At 41.6% G+C, this 26,645-nt stretch overlaps 3 protein-coding genes across 6 annotated transcripts; 2 read left to right on the top strand and 1 right to left on the bottom strand.

Annotated features, from left to right (window-relative positions):
- Positions 1-70: 70 nt before the first annotated feature.
- On the top strand, positions 71-10,527 carry p3h3 (prolyl 3-hydroxylase 3). Of its 2 annotated transcripts, none has more exons than XM_085471678.1 (16): positions 71-125; positions 2,244-2,428; positions 2,657-2,815; positions 4,194-4,386; positions 4,469-4,600; positions 4,705-4,847; positions 5,059-5,148; positions 5,240-5,292; positions 5,381-5,460; positions 6,334-6,461; positions 6,535-6,630; positions 6,702-6,852; positions 6,994-7,111; positions 9,057-9,132; positions 9,221-9,361; positions 10,148-10,527. In XM_085471678.1, exons 2-16 carry the CDS (start codon positions 2,261-2,263, stop codon positions 10,313-10,315), a joined length of 1,896 nt encoding a protein of 631 aa, XP_085327804.1. In that variant the 5' UTR covers positions 71-125; positions 2,244-2,260; the 3' UTR covers positions 10,316-10,527. The 2 variants fall into 2 exon arrangements, with proteins under 2 accessions (XP_085327804.1, XP_085327803.1); XM_085471677.1 differs by lacking the exon at positions 71-125 and adding an exon at positions 328-929.
- Positions 10,528-17,432: 6,905 nt separating this feature from the next.
- gnb3a (guanine nucleotide binding protein (G protein), beta polypeptide 3a) lies at positions 17,433-21,076 on the top strand. 3 transcript variants are annotated; one of them, XM_085471671.1, is made up of 9 exons: positions 17,433-17,490; positions 17,614-17,722; positions 17,839-17,984; positions 18,247-18,310; positions 18,611-18,773; positions 18,860-18,926; positions 19,013-19,214; positions 19,321-19,537; positions 19,961-21,076. In XM_085471671.1, exons 2-9 carry the CDS (start codon positions 17,666-17,668, stop codon positions 20,065-20,067), a joined length of 1,023 nt encoding a protein of 340 aa, XP_085327797.1. In that variant the 5' UTR covers positions 17,433-17,490; positions 17,614-17,665; the 3' UTR covers positions 20,068-21,076. The 3 variants fall into 3 exon arrangements, with proteins under 3 accessions (XP_085327797.1, XP_085327799.1, XP_085327796.1); XM_085471673.1 differs by having other exon boundaries at positions 17,446-17,500; XM_085471670.1 differs by lacking the exon at positions 17,433-17,490 and having other exon boundaries at positions 17,501-17,722.
- Positions 21,077-22,862: 1,786 nt separating this feature from the next.
- Positions 22,863-25,985, bottom strand: cdca3 (cell division cycle associated 3). Its single transcript, XM_085471669.1, has 6 exons — positions 25,698-25,985; positions 25,020-25,171; positions 24,320-24,440; positions 23,326-24,213; positions 23,176-23,243; positions 22,863-23,072 (listed from the first exon to the last, which is right to left on the bottom strand). The coding sequence occupies exons 2-6, from the start codon at positions 25,149-25,151 to the stop codon at positions 22,980-22,982; spliced, it is 1,302 nt and encodes a 433-aa protein (XP_085327795.1). The 5' UTR covers positions 25,152-25,171; positions 25,698-25,985; the 3' UTR covers positions 22,863-22,979.
- Between the last annotated feature and the right edge of the window lie 660 nt (positions 25,986-26,645).

The following is a 26,645-nucleotide window of genomic DNA, read 5'->3' as shown; positions in this document are numbered from 1 at the left end:
CCGTGTTGTGCTGCCTGTGTTTGCCTGAATGAATCATGAGACGCTGCCTTGTGTTGAGGGAAGGCCGTAAAGAAGTCCCGCACACAGAGTGGCTGCTGCTCATTACCGTAATCCACAGGATATAGGTACGCGTTCTCATTTTTGTAATGCAAAAACGACTATTTTATACTTGGTATTTCCACTGCCGAGTCGCCTTATGAAAATGTGAATGTGCGTTAGTGCTTTATTAATTATAAGAAATGATTACTTTCTTCAAAATACAACCAACAACTATTAGTTTCACTTCAAACTACCAAAGTTGTTTTACATCTGTATTTACGGTAACGTCGGTTGCGTACTTCGGGTTCCTCTCGGGTGAGGTACAAATACTGTAGCTTCAGACATAACAAGTTCAATCAAGTCAAAACTCATCAATACCGCAAATCCAATTTGACAAACTCAAGCAAACCCAACGGGAGTCGTTAATAAACGCGCAGTGTTGTATTACATGTATTAAATTCATTAAAAAGTACATCAAAATTCAAAAAAAGCCCCCACTTTCTTAACAGGGAGGAAACTTTGTGGGTAGCTCTCCCCTTGGAGTCCCTCCTCTGCTCCCACCTTCGCCTCCTCTGCTGGGATTGCCTGTCGGACCATGGCGCTTCAATCGGGACGTTTGGCTGTATACGTGGCGTTTAATTGTGTTATTCTCGCACTGTTTAGTTTTACCTCAACGGCTTGGGCAGGAGGCAGCCCCAATGTTATGTCACTTCTGCAGCCGTATGATTTTCTGTATTACAGCGGGGTCCGCGCATATTTTAGTGGGGAGTGGGGCAAAGCTGCAGAGCTGCTGGAGAAATCCATCGTGACCAGGGAATCACTGTTCGGGGTCCGCAGGCAGTGTTATGACGACTGTATGGCAGCAGGGACAGAGGCTCTGAAGAAACTGGGTAAGCTGGGCGGTAATATAAATTATATCAGATCAATTACTGGTAATATGATGATCTGTCTGAACAATGCGCCTGAATGGTGCTGTAGAAGCTCATTAACAGTCAGTAACATGTTAATTACATTAAACTGCATTAATAAATTAGCTATATAACACTGGTGTAGACCAGTTTTGTCCCTGCTGACTAATATTGGCATATCAGCAAAAAAATTGGCCAATAAAGATAATCTGTGACACAGTTTTGGGCGACTTGGATGTTTCAAAACTGTGTAGAGTTAAAGCTAATTTGCTTCAATGGAACAAAAAAACACAGACTAAGTGTCGGTGTCTGAATCAGCTGTCAGCCAGTCTTTTTATTTTATACCCTGGTATTAATGTCATCAGTGCATCATGCAACATATTAGAACAGATTTTGTGAAATTCAATTATTCTTTTAGCTTCTCACAACTGACATAATTACACTTGCTAGATCACAAACACACCCTCAGGGATGAACCTGAAGGGCTATGTCAGGAGGGGCATCTGCTGTGAGAAATAAGGGAGCAGTCACTAGTACCTTCTTCCATACAACCTGCTGAATGTTTTCAAACCTGCCAACTTTAAGGAAAGGCCAGAAATGACTGACCTACTCAGTGAATATGTAAAGTAGAGCATTCATGGATTCATGCAGACGAAATAGTGATGTGTACCTATGCTCTGAAGAGAAGAGGAGTAGAGGTAGTAAAGGTAGATGAGTTTAAATATCTGGGGTATCCAAAGCGACAAACAGTACACAAGGGAGAGGTGAAGAAGGGAATGCAGGCAGGGTGGAGTGGGTGGAGACGAGTTAGAGAGGCATGGTTGAGATGGTTTGGACATACGCACAGGCGACATAGTGGCTATATATATTGCAAGGTAAGAAAAAAAGAGGAAGGCCACAGCAGAGGTTCATTGTGGTGAAGGAGGCCATGCAGATGGTGGATAATAGGGAAAGAGTGAGATGGAGGCAGGGGATTCATTGTGGTCAGCCCTAAAGGGAACGGCTAAAAGAAGAAAAAGATTGGACCTATCATGTAGCCAGACAGATAGCTTTGAGTCTGTGTTAATTACTAGTTGGAAACTAGATTTTATGAAGTTACTGGCAGCTTCACTCTCACTTCTCGGTGTCTAAATGCGTAGCTAAAGAACAATGTGACCTCAAGAGCTCAAAGAATGTGTGAGATAAGCTTTTTTGTGTTTTGTTGTGGATTGATTGCAGTTCTAGAACTCAAAATTTATAAAATATATGCCACAGGCTGGGACCTTATCATTTTTTCAATGGTGTGTGTGTTGTTAGACTCTGAACACGGGACTATGTGGGACCTCTGGGCCCTGGACTGGGTGCAGCAAAAAGCTGAGTGTTTGAGGTTCTGCATTGGACGCTCTGTCACACATGTTGGACAGCTTCCTGTTTCTGCTGATATAGAATACGAGTTTGGCACTCGCAACCCTTATAACTTTCTGCAAGTCACCTACTACAAGGTAAGCCATTCTTTACACAGCCGTAAGGAGCTGCTGCATAATAAAGCTCCTAAATTGTCATTACTTCTACCAGTACTGTGCTCCAAATTGTCATTTAGAGGAAAGCACCTGTCAGTATTGTCTGCAGCCATAATTATAGTTCAGCTCACAGCTGCATAAATAATCACAGCAACACCCTTATTGGTCTGTAACAAACTTCATTCAGTCTCTCATTTTCCTCCACATCAGCTGGAAAAGTTGCAGAGGGCGGCATCGGCAGCTCACACCTACTTCGTGGCCAACCCCTCTCACCTGGAGATGAGAAACAACATTGAGAAGTACAGACGGATGGAAGGCGTGACCGAGGAAGATTTTCAGGACAGAGAGAGTCACAATGAGAAACACTGGGTGAGGAGGGAAGAGTAATGGGGCATACAGTGTAAGTGGGAAGAAACTGGGTTGCACTGCTTAGAAAAATCAGTCAAATCTGAATAAATGTACTGTCTGACCCATTCAGAATCAGCTGATTCTTCAGCATTTTGGAGCCCTCATACCTTCATAAGCACAGAGGAGAGACACATGACATTTCTATGTCTTAAAAAGACATTTAAAAAAACTGAAGGCTGTCTTACATCCACTCTAAATGTTGCAATTTAAAGCAAAAATGTTGTGATTACCTTAAAAAATTATCTTAATTCAACAGAAATTCTAAAAAGCTGCTTCATTGTCATAAAATCTGTAGGCGAAGATAAAGAACACTTATCTAAAGAGGCTTAATGGTTAGGTTAACAGTATTTGTCAGCACTAGTCAAACATATTGCCTTACCTTCCACCTTCTTTCACAGCTGCTAGTGTTGCTATTGTCCAACTATAAGCAGATAGCACGAAAGACCAAACTACTTATCTTTTTGAAGCACTTTAAGTCCTCTGGAATGAACCAATAGTTCTCAGTTTTAGTTTCTAAAAAGCATAAAAGCTTTGATTCACTAGTTAAGCAGTGGAAGAGTTTTTGCCCTTGCTAACTACGTAGTTAATGATAGCCGATATGCAGACAGGTTTAAAGGCTTTGAACAAACATATCAGACTTTTCTTTAACTGATTGATCCTAACTAAGCCATAGCTAGTCCTCTAATAGTCCTCACTCTGATGTAAGTTCACAACTCAACTGCTAATGAAGTGCGTTCAAACAGAATGGTTTTAGAGACGTCACTGTGGAGAGTCAGACGTGGCCTGAGGGACTGAATTTCTCTGTCTCACTCTCACCTTCACTTGTCTGTTTTCTAGCCGTGCAATCCAGATGTGAGGTGTCTGCCTCTGCCTCTCATTTTCACTATCCAGCCACACGTGTTATATCACGATTAGGCATAAATGCTGCCTGTAATGACATGCACATATCTCAAAAGTAAAAATGTACTTCATCATCAAACGCTAGCCTTTAGCTTTGGGTAACACTTAACAATAAGGATTGTAATAATCAGTGTGTAAACCACCTATAATTCAATAGCATCTCATCGTTATTGATAAGTGTGTGTTTTATAAACGGTTAATCTTTTTCTCCTCAGGTAAATGTTTGTTAATGCTGCTGTAAGGATTACTTAGAGGAGCACTGAGAATACTTTTGCACAGCAATTTTAAAATAGTTATATTTAAAAGTGTTATATTTCTTAAACACTATGATACAAAACAATACACAACTCATTAGGTTTTGTTTTTTTTTAATTAGCAAGCAAATGGTGACTGTGTTATTTCTCTGTGTTAATCTCTGTCTCTGTGTCACTGACTTCAGGTCCTGTATGATGCTGCACTGCAGCTCGAGGCTAACTCTGAATGGAAGCAAGCAGCAGAGAAATGGAAAGCTTGTGTGAATGAAACCCTGCGGCAGACAGAGGAGTGCAGGGTGCAGTGTGAAGTCGCTTCCCAACGGCTGCCTGAGGACAGGGGAGTTGACAGCGTTGACGGCGTGTTTGAAAAGGCAGCAGGTAAGAAGCAGGCAGAAGTTTTGAGCCAGACAGAAAGAGACCAGAAAGAGCCAAATGTCACCAGTTTTTGTTTTCTGTCCAGCCCTGTCCCTCTCCCTGCTCTCATGCCGACAGTCATGCGTGACTCAAGTGGCCACACGACCTGGAAGGATTTCTGCTCAGGAGGACTTCCTGCCAACACAGCTTGAGCATCTGCACATCGCACAGTTTAAAGGTCTGATTTTTTAGGTCAATGTGAAGGTCACACACGTGATTTTATTATTCATCTTAAGACTGATGCACTACTTTGCATTACTTTGCATCCTCGATTGCCGGCAGGTGGTGACATAAGCAGGGCGTTGCAGATGCTTCGCTCTCTCCTGCTGTTTTACCCCTCTGACAAGGACTCCTTAGACAACCTGCAGCTCTACCATGAGACACTAGGGGGAGACACAGAGTCACAGAGCACACAGCCTGCTCAGGTACCATTCAAACCACTCAAGGTTCATTATATTGAAATGACCACAGTGGTGTAAAAACGTAAAAAGTCATAAATCCAATAAAGTAATCCAAGTAATTTAAATGAGAAATACATTTTTTCTCTTCTCTTGTTCAGTTATTTCAAGCATTAAGTTTCAAATTCATCTTTAAAGTCATGTTTAAGCACAGATTTGTGTGTTTTTTGTCACACAGGAGATTGTCAGATACATCAACCACTCCTTGCAGGAGAAGAAGCTGTTGTATTTTGGTATGGAGAACCTCGACTTCACTTTCACAGATCCAGTAAGTACTGATGCCAAATGTGCAGTGCAGTGACAAGAGAGCCAGCTATAAAGCATTTCTTTGCTGAGATTCTTCATCACCCTCTGTGCAGGATCTTTGGACTCCAGAAGAAGTTGTACCTGAATCATTGAGGGAGATCTGGAGGTAAAAAAGAAATCAAAGGTGAATCTGTCACTAGTGGAAACTAATGAAACAGAAAACTCCATCTGTATCTTTTGTGTTTTACTGTTAGAGCTGAAAAAGAGAAAATAAATGAGAAAATGAAAGTGGGCGAGCAGCAAGAGGAAGTGGATGACAGTGGGTTTTTTGCAGGTGAGAGACTGTATTTTCCCTATGCTATGTGTCTTCAGCCTTTTCTACCTAGGGCATCATGGGAGGAGCTCCTCGTCACCTTAATTACACTTCAGCTAGCTTAAAACAAGGAAACACGAGTGTATCCATGACAGACATGCCTGTTTATCTGGCATGTAACCATTAACATCCATCTATCCATTAACAAGTGAAATAATGAATAACATCCACACGTACCTACAGGCTTTGTAGGGTTGTGAGTAAGGATAAACAGATTATAACAGCTCACACATCTTATGTATGTGAAAATAGAGGATCATTTAAATGTAGTGTGTCACTGTTTCCTGGCATCTCTGTTAAAGATGACACACTAGAAGACATTCTACTCTTTATATTACACTGCTTAGACTTTTCTAAAATATAAAACAGGGAAGGAGTCACTTATAGTCAAGTGGAGATTAACCTGTCTGCTGCTATGGCCATCAGGGAAAGTCACCAAAAAGTCACAAGCTTTGTGGGTTTTGTTCAATATTGTGGAAACTATTACAAAGAAATTGAAGCGGCAGTTTATACCGAGAAACAGAGTTTTGTCTTATTTGCTTGAATAATTTATCAGTTTCACACAGAGGAAAACGAGGCGTGAAGTGACACAGTTTCTATGGATCTACTGAAACCTGAAGACCAAACAGACCAGTGCCTGAAATAAAAGTAAAATCAAAAAGAATACATTCAGTTTGTTGGGATCTGGTCGCCCCATTACACGCTGTTGTTATAGAAGCAAAGATTTTCCATTTGGCAGCTTCTGCGACTTCATATCACCAAAAACACAGTCGTATCACCATCTTCTGGTGACCCACTTACTGTCTTATACTTTCTTATTTGTCCTCTCTGCAGGAGGTCCGGTGCCTCGGGTGGGCGTGACTATCACAATGGATGACGAGATGCTGAATGGCACCAATCGAGTCGTCCTGGATGGAGTCATGACGGAGAAGGAGTGTGACAGAATACTGCAGTTAGCATCAGTAAGTTCAATCAGTTTTTTTAACGCATGCATGTGAAAACCCCTAACTTACACATTTACATGGTCTCTCATAGGTGGCAGGATCTCTTGGAGATGGTTATCGAGGACGGCGGTCTCCACACACTCCTCATGAGACGTTTGAAGGTCTGACTGTCCTCAGGGCGGTGAAGGTGGGTGGAAATGATGTAACTGAAGCAGGTCTACGAGCATCTCGTGACCCTCACTGCTGTTTCTTCCTCAGTTGGCTCAGGAAGGCCTGGTGAACCAATCAGATGCCAAGCTGTTACATGAGCTGGGTGAGAGAGTGCGAACCGTGCTGCACTCCTACTTCAGGAGCCCCTCAGGACTTTTCATCACTTTCACACACCTGGTCTGTCGCACTGCTGTCACAGGTAAAACCAACAGTACTCAATACTAGGATAATTGGAACAGGTTCTCTAATGTGTACCCAAATCATCCACTCTATTCTTACTTCATTACTTAAAGTTAAATGTGTTATTTTGTTCTTGTTCTGTTTTTTCTTTTTAAATCAGAGGATCAGAAGGGCAGGCTGGACCTCTCTCACCCCGTCCACGTTGACAACTGTCTCCTCGAGCCGGAAACCAAGCAGTGTTGGAAGGAACCACCAGCTTTCACACACAGAGACCTCAGGTACTGAAAAAACATCTCTTCGTGGATTAATAATAAATTTGGGCTCACACTTGCTCCATAAATAATTTTAGAAGATGTTCTCAAGCCATTTTATTCCAGCAAATATCCACGAACAGAATGTTTTAATACGCCTTTACTGGTAAAATGTCACTTAGATATCATCAGCTTATAACAGTGAGAGAATGGTACATGTCATCGTTGCCAGAACAAAGCTGTCACAAACTGAACAAAGAACTCTGTGATCCAGAGACTTGTGTCTGCTCAGAATAGTTTTCTGAGAAACACCTTTAGCTGCTTGAGGAATGTGACATTTTCAAACCATTATATAGAAGATGTGAACATCGACGTTGTTTCTCCATTTCACAGCCATAAGCTACATTTGGGAGTGTTACAATATTAGTATTAGAAAATGAAGTCAACTTTTTGAAGCTCTCCTTAGCAAATAATCAAAGGAAAGCTAAAACATAGCATGCTTGTATCTGCAACTAATTTTGCTGTTTAAACAATGATGTATCCCGAGATACTGGTGCTCAAAAACTGATTACAGAAAAATATCTTGCTGTGTCTGAAGAGGACAGGTGGGAACATTTCTTAGATGTTGCTGATTTTATAGGGAATTACCTAAAAAGCATTCGTTTGCACTGCAAGTCTTAAACAGTGTTTCAGGGGAACAATTGTGGCAAATATCAAAACAACCAGAGCACCTGTCGTCACTGATAAATAGTTTTGTTCTGTTGTTATGGGGAAATAATGACACCTTAGAGCTACGTGAACCGATGGAGGTGGAGGGAGAGCAGAGAAAACACTGCTCTACAACACAATTACTCCATAAATAAATGCAACTGAAAACTGAACGTGACACTTAAAGTTGGTGTTTTTAGTTTTTATTATATGCCAACAGGTCAGTCTAAGGAAAAAAACGTTAATAATTGGAGACTGAAATGGCTTAGTTACATTTTGAGCTGAATTTTTGGCAAAAAAAAAGGCCCAAATGGTTGTAGGTGGTAGTGTTTCAATGTTTCTGCTTTGACCAAAGGAAGGAAATATGTAATTGTTGCAAGTTCTGTTTGTCTGTCTGTTTGTTTGTTAGCACTTTAGTGTCCACAGTTTTCAAGATATCATTTTCAGATTTTATGAGATGGTTATGAGGTGGATGGAGGTGGGCTGTCTGAGTGCTCCTGTTATGAAATGTAACTGTCAGTTTTAACATTTTGTGACATTATTGAATTGAATTTTAGTCAGTGGCAAATCACAACAACCGTCACCTCAAGATGCTTTATATTGAAAGTTAAAGATCCTACAACAAAACAGAGAAACCCCAACAAGATGACCCCCTAGGAGCAAGCACTTGGTGACAGTAGGAAGGAAAAACTCCCTTTTAACAGAAAGAAACCTTCAGAAGAACCAGCCTGTTACAGATTAATTGTTTCTATTTCACATTTTAAAACTTTAACCCTGGATTTGACCTTCCTTGTGGCAGGAAATCTGCAGTGCTGCAAAGTAAAGTTACATTTCTTTTTATTTCAGGGGTAATGAATTTATTTTATTTTTTTGGACAATTTTCTTATCTAAATGTTATATTATTTTTGCATGATTGATTAAACTGACATTTCTCCATGGCACAGAATCTCACCTAGACGCAACATCTTCACCTGCCTGTTTCTTCATCGTATAGTAAACAATGAAGAAATATTAAGTGGCCAATAAATGGATGAAGAAATGAGAAGTTTTAGTGAGAAATTAAAACGGTCCACATAGGTGTGAAATTTAAAAATAAATAAATGGGATTAAAATGTAAAGTGGAATTAGCAGGACTACATAACAGTGTAATAACAAACTATAATAATCAAATGACTGTGTGTGCATTTATGCTCAGATTTCAGCCTAATTCTTACACAGCAGGTTACTTTTACAACTGAATGACAAACATCTCTCTGTCTCACAGCGCCATCCTCTACCTGAATGACAACTTTGATGGCGGAGAGTTGTTCTTCACTAACAGAGATGCCAAGACCGTAACGGTAAGTCATTCTAATCTTTTTATTACTATTTTAAGTCTTTAATTAATATATTTGTTGGAGCTGGTAAACTTGTCTTCTGTGCCTTCAGGCTCGAGTGAAACCCAGCTGTGGTCGACTGGTGGGCTTCTCCTCGGGTCCGGTAAATCCTCACGGTGTTACCGCGGTGACCAGAGGCCGGCGGTGCGCCCTGGCCCTCTGGTTCACAAAGGAGAAGCTCTACAGGGACAGGGTGAGCTTTATGACAGCACAGAGCTGCCATGACCTCCTTCTCCTCCTCCTCAGGTCTGGCCGGTCACCTGCAGGCGTGTGGTTGATGATGTCATGATACCGGTGTTGGATAACATGAGCAGCTGGGGCACAATGCAAATCTTGTGGCTGTTTGCATGTTTTCCTATTTACTGTGCCTGGTCTGTGGTGATGCCATGACATTGTCTTTTAGGTTTATCATAAATGCAATCATTTTTCATGCCCCTGACAATTTATAAACCAAAACATGTTTAGTTCTTTTAATAAGCTGTGATTTTCTGCAGCGAGGGAGTGCATCCTCATCAGTGATAATAACAGAGATGTAAGGAGCTGCGCTGAAGAGCTGCTGTCGAGCCAAAGAGACTATCGAAACGACTCAGTTTACATAACTTTTAGCATCACGTAGATAAAAGAAAATCTAAATTTACATGTAGAAACACACTTTGCTTAGATGAACAGGGGGTTTTCAGCTCCAGCCTTACATTATCTGCTTGGCTACATTTTCATTAAAGTTTTGGTTATGCAAGCAAAGTTTCATTAACTTAGTTTATCCCGCATTGGTCATTGTTTGCCCTGTGGGCTCGTGTTGAGCAAATGAAGCTCACTCTAACAGAGGAGAATCTCTTTTACAGAAAAATTGTCCTGAAAGTGCAAGAAGAGAAGTTGAAATTATTCCAACAAAGATGAATGTTCCTCCCAAACTTTAGTTTTATGTCACTGTGACTGCAGGAAGTCAATATTTGAGCTGCATTTTGGATCTCTTCCTCAGGAGCGAGAGGAGGCAGAGGCCGTGTGGGCTGCAGATGGACACAGTGTGGTGAAAACGGACGAGGAGAAGGAGGGAGGTGCCACCACTAGCCGTAACGCTCGGAGCCAAGTGACAAAGGAGAAGAAGCGAGAGAGAGGCAGGGTGACGGGGGGCAAGGATGAGCTGTGAGGGCCAGAATGAGCCCACACTCCATCATTTACCCACACGTTCACCCTCTTCATGTTGCTGCCTGGTGGTGTACAGTTTGCATCTGTGTATATACTGTATTTATACTGTATATGATGAGGGTATATGAGAGAAATAATGTCCTGTCGTCCCTCTAATGTCAATCACTGCCCTAAAAACCAAAGAGAATAAAAAAAGTCGTAAATGTGACTCTGTACAGGTGTATCGTGGGTATTGTATGCCAAATGCATGCAAGTGCTGAACAGAGAGCGCATTAGATGATGTGAAAACAGGTCTGTGTAATCTATTAGGTGATTACTGCACACCCTCTTTAACACCCTGCTGATAAAAACAATTAAAAATAAACAAAAAGAAGGTTAAAGTTTATTTAGTCTGTTAGACAAAGATAGGATGATAAGATAGGAACCACACAGCAGCAGGAACCTGTGAACACAGTGACGCTGTCCAGAAACTATCGTTTGAGGCAGTAAAAGAGGGAGAAAAGGACCAGAGACAGACAGCGAGAGGTGTGGAGGGAGGGGAAAAAAAGATAGAAATAGAGAGATTACTGTTAATCCCTCATAAATGAGTGCATTTGTTTATGAAGCTTAAAAACATCTCCCATTTAGAATATGGAATAGTAATCCGGGAGAGATGATTTAATCATTCACATCCAGCGCAGTGACACTCGACCACCTTCTCCCATCTTATCCTCCCCATTACAACCAGAGCCTCCACTCAGCCCCCCTCCTCTGCTTTCATCTTGTGCATTAGGTGCCGACTTAAGTACCATTCATGGCCCATATTAACACTCTTACTCCCCCCTGTGTTATAATCCCCTGCTGCTGGAATTGGGTCGGTGGGCCCTTTTTAATGCAGCCTTGGGTTTAACCTCTTCCCTCCCTCTCACATTGAGACCACGTAGCGCCCAAAACACCTCCGCATTAATCTTCACTTAAGTAGTAGTTAGTCACTAAAAAGCATTTTATGCATAATGCATTTTAATGCTTTTTAAAGGCACATTAAAGATCACAGCCGTCTAATGATACCTGCGTATACAAACGAGAAATGTACACATCAAATTTCTATGTTTTTACATGAGCAGCAGAAATTATGTAAGGCTCAGCCGCATAGTTATAAAACTGGTGTTATTATAATTAAGTGCTGTGTGTAGTGAGTAGCAGACAGGATACTCATCTCCTATATCACATTTCCTACTATTTGTGATTATGACCCTAACCTCCTATTGGTTGCCTGATGATGATGTCTGGCCTTGGTGCCTTACGTAATTTTGAAGAGAAGAGTAAACAGAAATAATAAGATTCCAGTTTTTATTTTACATTCCTGTTTATAGGGGTAGCCTGTATCAAAAGTTAAAAGAACAGCAGCAGAGATGCAACATTTCAACACACCAACTGCTTACATACAGTTAGAACAAGAAACTGTACTCTGTTTACAGCAGCTTACTGTTACTGTTGAACCCTTCAGGGTAGTTGCACCATCAGACACAGTCTAAGGTGAAAAGTCTTCGCAGTCATTTGAGTTTGCTTGGAAAGTGGAAGGAGATTTTTTCTCCTCGACTCCCCTGCAGACGGCTCAGAAAATCAACTTTGAGTTGAACCCAGAACCTTGTTGCTGTGAGACGACCTCGTCTGCTAATCTCTGCATCAAAACACTGCCAGTTTACACACGAATACTGAAAGAAACTTGTCAGAAAAACGAATGCTCGTCATTTTAATGTAAACAGTAAAACCTTGAAATATCAGTCAAATTATACCCACACCTGATTGACAGATGTTTTTGTCTAAGCACAAACCGCCTGCTGAGAGTGCACAGATATTGCTTGGGAACATATGCAAGGTGAATATACACCCACTCACTTGCTATTTCATTTTCAAGTTCATCTTGCTAGTATCGGGTTGGATCCTCTTTCACCTTTAGAGCCGTCTTAATGCTTCACGGCACAGATTCAACAAGATGCTGAAAACATTCCTCAGATATTTTTCACCATATTCACATAATAGCATCACACGATTGCTACAGATTTGTTAGCTGCAAATCCATGATGCAAATCTCCTGTTCCACCACATCCCAAAGGTGCTCTATGGGACTGAGATCTGGTGATTGTGGAGGCTATTTGAGTACAAGTGAACTCATTGTCAAGAAACCAGTTTGTGAGGATTTGAGCAAAATGGCACATTATAAAGGGAAGGATATGGTCAGGAACAATTCACAACTTGGCTGTGGTGTTTCAGTGATCCACACCTGGTAATAAAGTCCCCCCCCACACACACACACACACTGTTACACCAGCAGCAGCCTGAGCAGCTGTTACAAGGCAGAATGAAACAATGCTTTCGTGTTGTGTCAAATTTTGACCCCACCACTTAAACACCACAGCAGAAATTGGGACTCATCAAACCAAGCAATGCTTTTTTAATTTCCCGTTGTCTAATTTTGGTGATCCTATGTGAATTGTAGTCTCGGTTTTCTGTTCTTAGCCAGCAGAAGTGACTGATGATCTACTTTGTAGCACCAACAACTATGCCGTGCTCAAAGTCATTTAAATCAGCTTTCTGCTCCATTTTGATACTGGGTTTGAACTTCAGTAAGGGTCGTCTAGACCATAATGAGTTATAAAAACATCAGCAGTCTAACAACATGTTTGTGTCTGACACATTTGTCATTTAATCCACTCACTCCTCCCACAGATCAAATGTTCAGAGATCTCTTTCAGCGTGTGCAAAGTAAACAAAACAAACGCTCCTCTTCTTGTTTTTATTGTGCTGTGCAGGGACCGAGTGCAGTGAAATTTTCATCTCACTCGGGGAGGGATGCTCACCTTTTCTGCTTTCAGTTCAGTCGGTTTAACATCAGTAGTAAATGTAATAAAATCATAGAAGATTATAAGACTTTACAAACCACTTTGAGAGTTTTCCTTGTAGTAGAGCGCGGCATTGTTAGTCTTTAAATAGTAACCCATAATCGGACACTCTTTCTGTCTTTATCCCGCCCTGTTTCTGTGCCTCTGCTAACAAATCCCTTGTTTTGCTCTTTGTTTTTTCTCTCTGTTTCACTCGCCGTTTCACAGCCTGTGCTTCCCTGACTCCATTTCTCCAAATCAAGGGTCAGCACCACTGCCGTTACCACAATCCAGCGAGCAAAGGTCAACGCTTTTAAACTGCAGAGCTCAATTTAGCCGCGCTGAATCACAGAATGAAGCCAGGAAGCACACAGCAAAGGCTTTTCTGCTCCAAACACAGATATGTTCACAAATGTGCAAACAAGGGATTCGTATTGTCTGATGGCGTTCAACTGTCCGAATCCGTGTCAACAAGGGTTTGCCTGGAAAGTAGCAATGTGATATCTGGGCTACTTGTTCTATATTGGAACAAGTAGGATTTAATTTGTTCATGGGCAGGATTTTATGTTATATTTTCTAATTATTCTTTGCAACTAAGTGAAGTGTGTTTTAGAGAAAGAGCATTAAACAAGGTCTTAGACTGGGATGTTTTGCATGTTGTCACTGTGTACTTGTAAACACCCCTAAGCAAATTTGTTTTAGGACTAGTTTAGGATTTGAATGTGTTCTTCTTGTTCAGAGGACACTCGGTATTTGACACAAATTTCAAGGAGAAGTTACAGACACTGCAGTACAATAGCGCTGCCATACATTTTTCATGAACATACTTCAGCTACAGAAAGTAACTCTCAATAAAGTGACTCTCCTGATCCATGTGAAAACCTCAGTGGGAGAAAGGAATGGGAGCTCCCTTTAATAATGCAGTTGGGATTCAGCACCTGATTCGGTGACTTTCTCCCAGGCCTTTTGGGTCAAACGCAGTCTGTTCTCGTCGATCCGGCTCTCTGCCTAACAATGCAATGTCATGATCGTGAGTGCAAGCTGCGTTGTTTCGTAACTAACACAGGTGATTTACTCTGTTAGATAATGTGCAAAAGCTGTGGAGTGGCACATCAACAGACGAGTGACAACAGAAACCTCTAAATTTAGATGTGTGGGCAGAACTCGAGCAAACCGAAGGGATATTGTGGCTCTTTATCTCTACCTTTAGATGACAAAGAACATAGGAGACAGCTATAGTGGCGCACGCTCTACACACTGTCAGGAAATGCCCATGGTTGTTGGTCTGCTTGTGTGTAAGAATCATCCATTCCCCTTAATCCTGCAGTTATTCTTGCTTTATCATTGTAGCCAGTCTGATCCCTACACTGCCAATCTCCCCCTCTGCCCATACACTTTCTAATATTAGCTTCACCTCAGGTTTACAAAACACAAACCCTCCTGTCAGTCATAGATCTTTTGAAAACTATCTCAGCACCATAAAAAGCCATGTTCCCAGGTCCTCTATTTATCCTCTTCTCCCTCCCCTCCACGATTTCCATCTCTTAGTCTTTTGACTTGGATTCACCCCGGCTCATGTCTTGTGACCCTACAGACATGCTCTGCACCTTGTTTGGTTTCACCCACTGTTTCTTCTCCCTTTCTGTCTATTTCACCATCACCCCCCCTCCCCCTTACTCTTCCATCCCAGGGTTTATCCCCTCATTGCTGATCTCCCTTCATCCCTCCAATCCTCATTTGTTCCTCATAGGAGCAGTGAGGCAAGTGAGGAATACCGCACTGTCCGCGATACCAAAAGCGAATGAGTGGAGGAAAGAGTAGGAACAGACAGGCTGAACTTATGACAGCAACCTGAGAGAGGCCGCTGCAGGAAGAGGGATTGAAGATCTACCAGAACACCTCGATAGCAGTCTCCGATTGGTAAGTGGATGGTCATGTGTTCCTTTCAGCAGACATTGATGTTTTCAGTTTTGTGGATATGCTGCGGTGTCATGCTTCATGGGCATCAAGGGTCATACAAAACGGACCTGAACACATTTCCGGCTGATATCTTTTTAAAATGTGTCCATATTTGTGACGTTTTTAAATGTGGTTGTTTTGAGTGTTGTGATTCCTACACTTCAGAAAAGAAGTGTAAGAGTTCTTCTCAAGCTGGAAACCTGCTGATTATTAAAACAGTCTGATTAAATATCGAGTATGGAGATGTCACATTTATACTGATACACACCCGATGTCTTTAGCTGCGTTTCATCTTTTGCTTACAGCACATGCAGATGAGGGATTTGCACGGGATCAGCATACAATAGTGATTTAATTGTATGCTCTGATAATCTGAATAAAAAACAAACTCCTTTCGTGGTCTGACTCTTAATGCAATCGGACATAATCTGCATGACAGAGCTGCGTAAAGTTATTCCAGTTATTATTTTCCGTGTAAACTTAAGAATCAAAGCATCGGCTGTTTGAAGTTTTAAGAGTTGGAGAAGTGGTCGATGGCATTTATGCAACGTGAAAAAAATGATCTGTTACAGTGTGCCTTTTACAAGAAGTCATATACACTGTTGGTGGAGAAGGGAGAGGTGCTTTGGCTGAAGTCAGGAAGACATTTTCACTGTGATGCGAACTGAGTGTTACGGTTTAATTAAAGCCAATGAAAAACATCTTAATAGTGACATAAATGTTATTTCACATAAACTAATAATTCACTGCCATTTAACAACTTCTTAACATCCCCTTTAAGAATATAAGAGGGAAACTGTTTGAGGAGCTCTCTGATTCAAAGTCGAATCACTGGCCATACTGATGGGCCCTGCCCCACCTTTCACCAGCTCTCCCTCTGCCCACCTCCTCCATCTGCCCCCTACCTCATTCTCATGCCCCTATCTGCCGCCCCATCCCTTTCTCCATCTCTTATCCAGATGCAAAGAGCAGTCAGTAATCGGATGAGAGCAGATTTGATTCAAAAGGCATCCCTTAAAATCTCAGCCAGTAGGATTTAAAACTCACTCTCCTGCCTCACCTCTTACCCTTCACACCCCCCCCCCCCCCCTTATTTCAACCCCCTGCCTCCCCTCCCTCTGCCTCCACTTCTCCCTCTGTTTGTGTTAATGCACTCCACCATCCCACCACCCTAGCAGTCAGTTAATCACACGGAACAATGGCAGGGTCCCAGGAACACAATGACAAAAGGGTAATAGCACGACTAAAACACTCAAGCGTCATTAAAACGCTCATTGCTGGAGCAATTTCCACATCTGGAGCAAAGGCTTTAAAATCCCCCTTGGTTCAGAAACTTCAGGGACGACGTATCAGTAAGCAGTTTAAGAAAGCTACACCCAAAGTGTAGCTGCTGCGGCTGGTGTGTGTTTTTGGAGCGCCGCATCAGGCCATCATCCATTTACTTTAGCTTTACACATAAAGCCCAGTGGCAAACAATTAAATCAAATCTCTTTCTTTTACAGAGTCACTCCCTCCTTTCCCTTCCTCTCCTTTTCACTTCAAACAAATTAGAGGCAAATCCACTTGGTCATGTGTTTTGACAGGGACACTCATTCAAATAGTAGAGGGGAGAGAAAGCGAGAGATTGCTGCAGGGACGCAAACGGTAAAATCAGCGCAAGTATTCCCTCCTGTCACTTTTAAGGTAAGATAAAGGAAATGGCATCATGAAAACTGATTGCTTTAGAAAGAAAAAGAAGTAACTTTTAATATTTGTACAAGAAACTGAAAAGGGTGTGTTTTCTTTTTAAAGTTTGCTTATATTGTGGTGCTTCACCTGAGAAATTAACGCCGTGCTTTTCCATCTGAACTTCTCTGTGCCACTTTTTGACTTTCTGGCTGCCTCTTCAGTTGTGCGTTGATTACATTTGTCACACTTTATGAGTCTGACCATTAGGCGATTGGTTGTACCGCTAAACATTGCTCATTTAATCATCACATTAGCAAATTTAATAGCCATCAGCAGCAGATGAGAGCTCAGCTGGAGTGTTAAATGGCACAAATTCCTCTACAAGTGTTGTGAATTTGCCGTGAAGCTGAGAGGCAGCGAGTGAGAGCTGATACGCATCATTACAGGACATACTGGTTTGTGTGTACATTGAGGGTGAGGATCTTTGCTCTCACATCGTCTGAAGAGCAAACTTTAACCGGGTGAATATTCATACGGTCTGCCTGTGCGTGCGTGTCTGAGTGTAGGTGTGTCTTGTGGGTTTCTCTGTATGTTCCTGCGAAGTTAGAAAAAGTTTGCAAAGCTGATGGGGGTGGTTTGACTTGCAAAGCAGCACTTACCTGGAGACCTGCAGTAGGGAGGTTAACAGGTAAATGCAGGTAAAATTCTGGGATGGAAGGATAGCGCGGGTGACTTGGCAAAGATTTTATGATTTCTTGGTGACTGAGTTTTGTTCATGCTGCTTCACCGGAACTCTCCTTCTTATTCCCAGGACTACGGCCTCTTCTGACATCTTCTCTACAGCCCACTATTGATTGATCGCCATGGGTGAAATGGAGCAACTTCGAAAGGAGGCAGATAGTCTCAAAGACCAGATTACCGTAAGTTGGCCACAATATATCATCTGTGGTAGATCCAGCATAATACACATACTGTTCTGTCTGACGTGTGTTCACATATTATTCCTGACGGCACTTTGTGTGTGTGTGCTCTGCAGGCAGCTCGCAAGGCGGTGCAGGATACCACACTGCAGGAGGCAGTAGCTGGGATCACAGTGATGGGGCGTGTCCAGATGAAGACCAGGAAAACACTAAGGGGTCATCTTGCCAAGATCTATGCAATGCACTGGTCCACTGATTCAAAGTAATTACCCAACATGCTGCACAAATTGAAAGAACACCTGCTTTTTTGTTTGTGTTGCAGCCAAGATCTGATAGTTTTCTAATAATTTTCTAAATAATTGTGAGGAAAGTGAGAAAAGTCCAGATATGCAGAAGGGAGATGGTAAATTAGATTTGCTTTAAACTGAGTAAATTGATAGGGGGGAGCATATTCTTAATGTTACAGCCTCTGCTTCACATGTTTTGGGTTTTTTTGCTGATTTTAATCCACATTTCTCCCCCAGGCTGTGTGTCAGTGCCTCGCAGGATGGAAAACTCATAGTGTGGGACACCATCACGACCAACAAGGTAGGAGAGGCCAAAGGGCAGGTCTATTACAATTCCGGTAATAGGAATTTTTGTTTCCAGCTATACCTAAACCCAAAGTAAACGTGGTTGTAAACCTTGCAGGGTGTATTCACTCTCAAACACACCAAAATACACAAGGTACTTCTCACTGTGCCTTGAGCATCTCTCGCTCAAACATTAAGACTTAAGCACATACCTTTAAAAGTTACAGGATCTAAATTTCCATCGTGAGACAACTAAATACACAACAGTAAATTCAGAGGCTGAAAACAAGCTCTCCTGTCCTCTGTGTAAACCTAGGTGAATGCCATCCCCCTCAAGTCATCGTGGGTGATGACCTGTGCCTACGCACCTTCTGGAAACCTTGTGGCGTGTGGCGGTCTGGACAACATGTGCTCCATCTACAACCTGAAAGGCAAGGATGGGAATGTCAAGGTCATGAGAGAGCTGGCAGCGCACACAGGTAGGAAGGTGACAAGAAACAGAAATTAAACGCTCCTTTGTGATGAGTCCTGCAGTGCCCCATGTGGTATTTCTGTGGTTGTACAGGTTACCTGTCCTGCTGTCGTTTCCTCAGCGACACTGAGATCATCACCAGCTCAGGCGACTGCACTTGGTAAGAATATAGTTCGATTTACTGAACAAAAGAAAGCTTGAATTGATTCTTTTGCACTTTAAATTGAATTAAACTTGCCTTTCTAGCGTACTATGGGACATTGAGACGGGGACCCAGAAGACTGTGTTTGCCGGACACCAGGGAGACTGCATGTCCCTCGGCGTGTCCCCAGACTTCAAGTTTTTCATCTCAGGGGCTTGTGACTTCACAGCTAAGCTGTGGGACATCAGGGAGGGCACCTGCAGACAGACCTTTGGAGGTCACGAGAGTGACATCAACGCCATTGGGGTGAGAACAAAGGGGGAAAAAAAGATTTCCTTTTCTATTGTGTGCAAAGCTCTCAGCGCGTCCTGTCCAAGGAGGCACGCTTTCTAACCACTTCTATTTCCTCCAGTTCTTCCCCAACGGTAATGCAGTGATAACAGGATCAGATGACGCCACCTGCAAGATGTACGACATGCGAGCTGACCAGGAGCTCATCACCTACCAGGACAGCAGCATCATGTGTGGGGTGACCTCTCTGGCCCCCTCCCTGTCTGGACGCCTGATACTGGCTGGCTACGACGACTTCAACGTCAACATCTGGGACTCGCTCAAAGCCGAGAGAGTCGGTGAGGAACCGAGTTACTCGACTTTTTTTTCTCCATCTTTTTTCTGCTATATTCCTTTCACTTAGTTTCCAGAGTGAGTTTGCTCTCTTCTTTCTGTCATTGTGGTTTCAATACAGTAATATAATGCAACACAAACACCTGACACACAGTCCCATATACACCCCAGGGACAATAAATATTTGAACCAACTCCTCTTAATGCTGCTGGACAAATCTGACCAAACAAGAAAGACTAAAACTACATTTTCCGTCTATTATTAGTTTTAAAAGCACACAATATTCTTTTAGTTACATTTCCTTGTAAAGTTTAGTTTTGCACATAAGTGAACTAAAAGAAAAAACTGGGAGATAAATCTGAATTGGAAGTTTATTTCAAAATGTTTGACCCTTTGACTCATTTATTTCCCTGCTTGCTGCTGTTCAGGTGTGCTGGCTGGTCACGACAACAGAGTGAGCTGCATCGGAGTATCCACGGATGGCATGGCGTGCTGCACGGGATCCTGGGACAGCTTCCTCAAGATCTGGAACTGAGGCTGTTCATTGCAAAGAGAGCACTTAGTGAAGTGAAGAAAATATAAAGAAATTGAGGTCTGTGGGAGGGGATGAGGAGTCACATGGGGTGAGAAGAGGGTATGTCAAATTGTGCCAAGTCCTATCTAACGGTGGAGCGGGGTTGTAATGTGAAGATTTTCTCTCCTCTCCATCACGTTGCGCTCCAAACTTTCTTCTCACGTTATGGGGGAATTCTGGGTTCGGGGGTCTGAGCAAATGTCATTCCCATCAGTAGTTAATTCTACTGTGGTTCACATGGATGCACATTAATTACAGCAATTTGAGAACAGTTGCCAAATGGAAACGGTAGCACACAGGATGAGATAGAATTGAATACGTCCAGATGAAGCATATGTTGTGTTGGGTAACTTACTAACATGCTGTGATTTCTATCATAGCATAAGTTAAATCATATAAATAATATGAGCTTTATTGTTTCAGACTGTTGTTTGTTGTTAGTTTTGGTAGATTCTCTAGATGCTTACATTTACTTCCTGTTCATTTTCTTAACTTTAGTTAAAATGGAGTTCTAGCTTGCAGATGTCTGCATTAGCGTGTGTTTTTGTATGTAATCGATGGACAATATTTACCAGGATTTCGGGTCTCATCACTCGGCCTAACCCCTCGGTAGCTAGACCTGAAAAGTCCTTTGGGTAAACTGCTGAACTGACAGATGGGATAATAAAATGATTTTCATGCTTCGCTAAGCACTTACATAAAAAGATGACCCATTTGTCTCAGGACAGGACTCTTTGTATGAGTGGTACATGGATGGTAATGGCTGCCGTGCTTATGAGTAGTACATCTGAATGTGTATATAAGTGCTTACTTTTCCTCTGCATGCAAACCTTTAAACTTGAAGGACAGGTTGTGTATATAAAAATGAAAAAAACAATCTAACTCTAATTTAAACGGGCTCTTTTCCAGAGTGGATACACACTGTACAAAGTGAAGCAGCACTATCTAATAAAGATCTGCATTACACAAGTCTAAATGTTTATTTCTGGCATTCAAATCCTTCTAGATACGAGTGAAGCATGTGAAATGTCAGCCACGCTTCTGTTTTCTTTGATTTTGTAGAGAAAATGTGAGCATTTATTTGTAGCGTGACTTGAGTTGTCTAGACAAAAGCATAAGAATGTAGTTTCTCTTAAGGATAAACAGGCTCTTTGTGCATTTAACAAGCTCAGATGTGAAGCCTTGCAGGCTTTTTACACACAGCTGCATGCTAAACAAACCCTGATTGATTTTATAAATGAGCAGATCTTTAAAAATCTGCTCTTCATCTATCTCACATATTGCATCCAGCTAATTTAAAAACACCAACTAACCTAACATATATGTCTTTGGACTGTGGGAGGAAGCCAGGAGAACCCAGAGGAAGCACACACAGACGCAGGAAGAGCAAGCAACCCCCACATAGACATGCACCAGTTGGAGCTCAAACCAGGGACCCTCTTACTGTGAGGTGAAAGTGCAAACTGCTTCAATCAGCCTCACTCCCATCCACACTGTAAAACCTTCACCTTGACCAACCTCTTTTATCCCCATATTATCAATTAAAATTAATCATAAAAAAATGAGGATATAGCCTCAGGTAAAAATGCTAGAATAAAGATCACCTGTCAGACAGATGCAGGGTTGTTGCCTCAGCTCACCCCTTTATGGAATATTCACAGAGGCCTTGACTCATAGGAACTAATAGCTAAGGAGAACCATATAATGGCATTACTCACAGATGATCTTATCATCCAGATTTAACTCCGCCCATACTCATGTACATGTGAATATCTCCAAAACACAAGTTCTCTATCAAGTTATAATACATTAATTATAATACAGAGATTCAAAAGGGAATTTCACCAGAAGATGATGGAGCGATTGAAGGTACACATCATACAAATATACCCCTGGACAAACTGTGTAGAAGTGTGCAGTCACAGCAGTTCATGTACAAAACTACGAGCATGCCAATGGACTTTAATAATGTTGACACTAAACACTTTAGAGGACATATTTGGTTGTGATATTTTCAAGGATCCCAGTGACACTTTTGGGACTGATACCTAGTGGCACGATTAAATATGACGATATTCCTCCCTTTTGAATATTGCATGTAAAAAGACCATAAATAGGAGCTGCTCCTCCAAGAACAGATCATCGGCTGGCCACATGATCTGCCTGCAAGTCAAACATTTAGAGTATAGAAAGACTGTTTACTACTGTGCTGTTTATTTATTTCCTGTTACTCTTTCCACACCCTTCTCTCTTCTGTCGTTTCCTTGTGACAAAAAAGTAAAAATGAATAAATGTAAAAACTTTTAAAAAAAAAAGGGCTACATCTAATTAATGCTAAAATGTCTGTTTTTCCTAAGATTTTATTAGGTACACCTGCTATAGTGCTCGCTAGTGCAAATGTCAAACAGCCAATCACATGACAGCAACTCAGCAGACATCAAGGTAACCTGCTGAATGAACTGGTAGCTACATAGTGCTTTTTCTTCACTCAAAAGCATGCCTTGGGTATAGAAAAGACACTTTACACTCACACTGATAGGCGAGGGCAACGAAGTGTTCACCATTGCCTAAGGACGCTTTGTCAGTTCAATGACATGGGAGCTATGCAATCTTTGCAAACTGGAGAAATATTAAATTTCAAGTGTTATTTCTGAATATAATTTAGGTGTTGACGAAGATTAAATGCGCACAAAAACGAACAAGAAAACTCTCCAAATAACAGATAAGAGTTAATCAGTAAAAATTTAAAGCTCTAGTAGGTTTGCAAATTTTATTTACACAACAACAAGCAGTTAAATATATACAGGACAACAAATAGTTTGTGGAAGCTATACACATAAAAGCACATTTTAAAAAACAGTGCGTGCAGTGCCTCATCGGTTCTCCTTATCCAGACACACAGCCAGCACTCGGCGGTCCATCTGTCCAGCCCTCTGCTTGTCGGGAGTGGACGTCTTCAGCTTCATCTGGGAAGAAATCAAAACGTGAATTTCCTGTATTTTTGGACAAGTAAAAACACAGATGTTGCTTTCATGAGCCCATATGTGGGTAAATTACAGCTACAAATACCTGAGCGCGCTGGTCTCTGGGCGAGTTGGTCTTCTTGAGGATCTGCAGCGGAGAGCGGCCTTCAGTACCTGAAGAAAAAGAAAGTTTAAAAAAGGAAAAGCAGAACAGTCTCACCATAAACAATCAAAAGGTGACAAACTTCCTACACACCTTTCTGCTTCAGTTTTCCAGACTGTCCTTTGTTTTCGTTGGCTACGTTCTTAACGGCCACACGGACGGCAAGAGGAGACGAGCCTCCTTTTCCACCGAGCCCCTGCACTCCTCTTGCTCTGAGCCCAGACTGACGAAAGCCATTTCCCAGCCACTGTGGTTTGAAAACAGTCTGGCTGGGGCTCTTTGAGTCAAAGGTGGGGCAGCGGATGCCGGTGCAAGCCTGTGGCTGCTCAGGACCACGAACACATGGTGGACCGGATGGAAGCAAATTAGCTTCTTTAGCGAGCTCTTTAGTTTCTTCCTTCTCTGGCTGTGCAAGGGAATCATCAGCATCAGTGTTGGAGGGGGCAGGTTCAACAGGAGAGTCTGCTTCAATGGTAGCAGAAGGAAGGGCGTAAGCGTGATCCACACCATCCCCAAGTGGCTCCACCTCTGTGCCAGGTTCTGGGGATGAAATATTTTCATGATGGACCTCTGCAAAGGCTCGGGGGGAGGGAGCGCCCTCGTGGCAGGTTATCAGGCTCATGCTCAGTCTCTTGTGAAGAGGAGACTCTCTTGCTTCCTCAGCCTCCTCCAGGCTAATATCTGCTTCAGTTTCTATCTCCACCTCCACCTGAGGCTCTTCAGGAAGCACAAAAGGACTCAATTTCTCTACGCTCTGGAGAGGGGGCTGGACAGGTGGCACCAGTAAGTTAGCATGCTCATTAAGGTTGCTGGACGGCTGTGGGCTCAGGAGGGGCTCAGTCGATGCCAGCTCTTCACTTATAAAGTCCTCCTCTTTCTTTGATGCACCACTGAAGCCTTTCTGACGGCCTTCGGGGAGTTTCCCTTCAACCTCACTGTGGAAAATCATACCCAGGCGACGAGCAAAGGACCCGACTGTTGCTGGAAAGATGAATGAAAGGAAGTCATTTTTTTAGATTTGTTTGTTTTTTTTTCAATAAAGTGAGAAAAGTCAAGCTGAAAGTTATTACGTTTATATATTACTTACCTCTCATAACTTCTCTCACAGGGGTGCGGGTAATGCCAATGGTAGGTGAACGTGGATCACCGAACACCACAGGGCACTCGCTTTTCATCTCAGCGGACGTTTTGGACACAAGCTGCCCAACCTTGCAAAAATATTTTATGTTTGATTGCCCCACAGTTTACAAAAGTAGTATAGAGAATAAAGCAGGGTCAATAATTATCAGTGCCTCCCACCTATTCCCCATCAGAGGGTAATTTTTTAAACTTGCATGTTGTGACATGCAAGTTTAGCAGCTAAACTGCACCAGCTTTGTGTTTATTACACAAAGGATCAACGACAAGCAATGATATCTTGGATCTGTTTTCTGATACTTTACTGGAGAAAACTTCAAAATGTGGATTTTGGGTGAACTTTCTACACTCATCCACACCATCTGGGAAAGATGGAGTATAAGCGCATGTGAAAAGTCTCATTTGTTCCCCTCACACCTTCTATAGTTTGGACATATCACACTGATCAAACAAGAAGCTTTTCAAAGTCTTTGAAATGTGAGTACAGAAGAGAGTTTGGATCAGAGGGCCTCAAGATCAAAGTAAAAATGTTCATGCCTTCATTAATAAAAAAGAATGACTGCACATTTTCTGGAGTTCAGACAGTACATTTTTTTCAGACTTTGTGTTTTTTTTTTTAAATATATGAATGGATCCACCAGGTAACCCACCTGAATAGGTGTTCGTTCTATGCCAGCTGAGGGGGAGCGAGGATCGATGAGGTGACTGATGTGAGTCTTTTTGAAGGCTGGCTCTGGTTTTATGGCTGCAGATGCAGTCATCTTACTCTCACTTGATCCCATGATCCTTTTTTTAATGTTACCTGCCATTCAGGTAAACAGAGTTCTATTCATTTATTTATTCATAACATAAAAACACAGCAAAAATACAAAGCACAGATGTACACATATTTAGATGAAATACAATAAAACTATGTATTATTCTCATTCATCAATACATTGAAAGGCTCGTTTCTTGGTGTATTCTTCATTCTTACAATCACACAACGGTAAAAACTAATGCTTGACAAGGCATAAATAACCTGTTGTTAAACATTGTATTTTAGCTTATTAGCTGATGGATTAGTGCTCGTGACTTAAAGTTAACGTTAGTTTTTAAATACAAAAAAATCGTAGCTCATCTTAAACACGACTTTACTACTATATCTGTCACTATGGACAATTTGTATGACATTTACAGAGCTGGAAACCATATTCACATCTACGTATGTTAGCTAAATGTTGCAGTTTCACGTGACTGCACCGTTAACCGTTTAAAGTATAGCAAAAGAAAAAAAAACACAAACTCGGTCTACATCATTCGGACGTGTCATTTATTTCACTACTCACCTGAAAAAACGACAAATACAGTGGACCAAGCGTATAGTTTATCCGCCTTTCTCCTATTCCACACTTCAGATCAACAGGAGGAACACACGACTTTTAAAACATTTAAATGGCGTGGTTGCGCTTATGTTATTTTTAAATGAACCAATCAACTTTCTCTTGCACTTCGCCTTCTCGACTCTGATTGGCCTAGAGGAATGCGAAGTTTAAAAGAGGGCGGGGTGGGCTGCTGATAACTTAAGGAAACGTTTTGTTTTTCACTTGTGAGAGAAAATGAATTTGTTGGGAAAGCTCCGGAAACACGAGTTACGAGTTTTCTTTTGAATATGACTTGTTAAAGTAAGTATGGAGGCCGGAGTGTGCCAAGAATAAATAAAACATTGAACATGAATAGCGAGTTCGCATTTAGTGAAAATGAATAAAATCTGCGCATATATAATAATGATAGTCAAAGGTAAAAACAATGCTTGATATAACCCTTCAGATTTCCAGATAGATTTAGCATAAATTTTTTAAAGCATTTAAATTTAGATTTTTTACTTTGAGTACCTGTATGTTAGGGAAGTGGATTAAAACAAACAAACAAACATAGGAACTGAATTAAATGTAATGCAAGTAATCATGAAATCAGGTTACTTTTCCTGACAACCTCAACAAAAACCTAAATGAATGAGCCAACGTCATTGGTATGAGCTCTGAAGATTTCAGGCTGTACTATATCACTGGTCATATTAGAGTCTGCAAGTGTACCTAATCAAGTGGTTGTTAAGTGTATGCACTAAAAAAAACCCAAAAAACCAAACCACTACAAAAATTATAGAATTACCCCCCAAAAATAAATAAATAAATAAAATCACTTTTTGGTAAATTAACTGTTCTTTATTAAGTGCTGAGCACTCAAAGCACTTTATTACAAGGCTCATTCACCAATTCATGCAAACTGTTTCTATG

The sequence above is a fragment of the Copadichromis virginalis genome, linkage group LG11 (genome assembly GCF_057382275.1).
Source record: "Copadichromis virginalis isolate Kocher_CV1m ecotype Utaka linkage group LG11, C_Virginalis_male_GT1.1, whole genome shotgun sequence".
In the NCBI taxonomy this organism is placed as follows: Eukaryota; Metazoa; Chordata; class Actinopteri; order Cichliformes; family Cichlidae; genus Copadichromis; species Copadichromis virginalis.
Note: the sequence above shows the minus strand (reverse complement) of the source record. Positions and strands in the feature narration are given on the sequence as shown.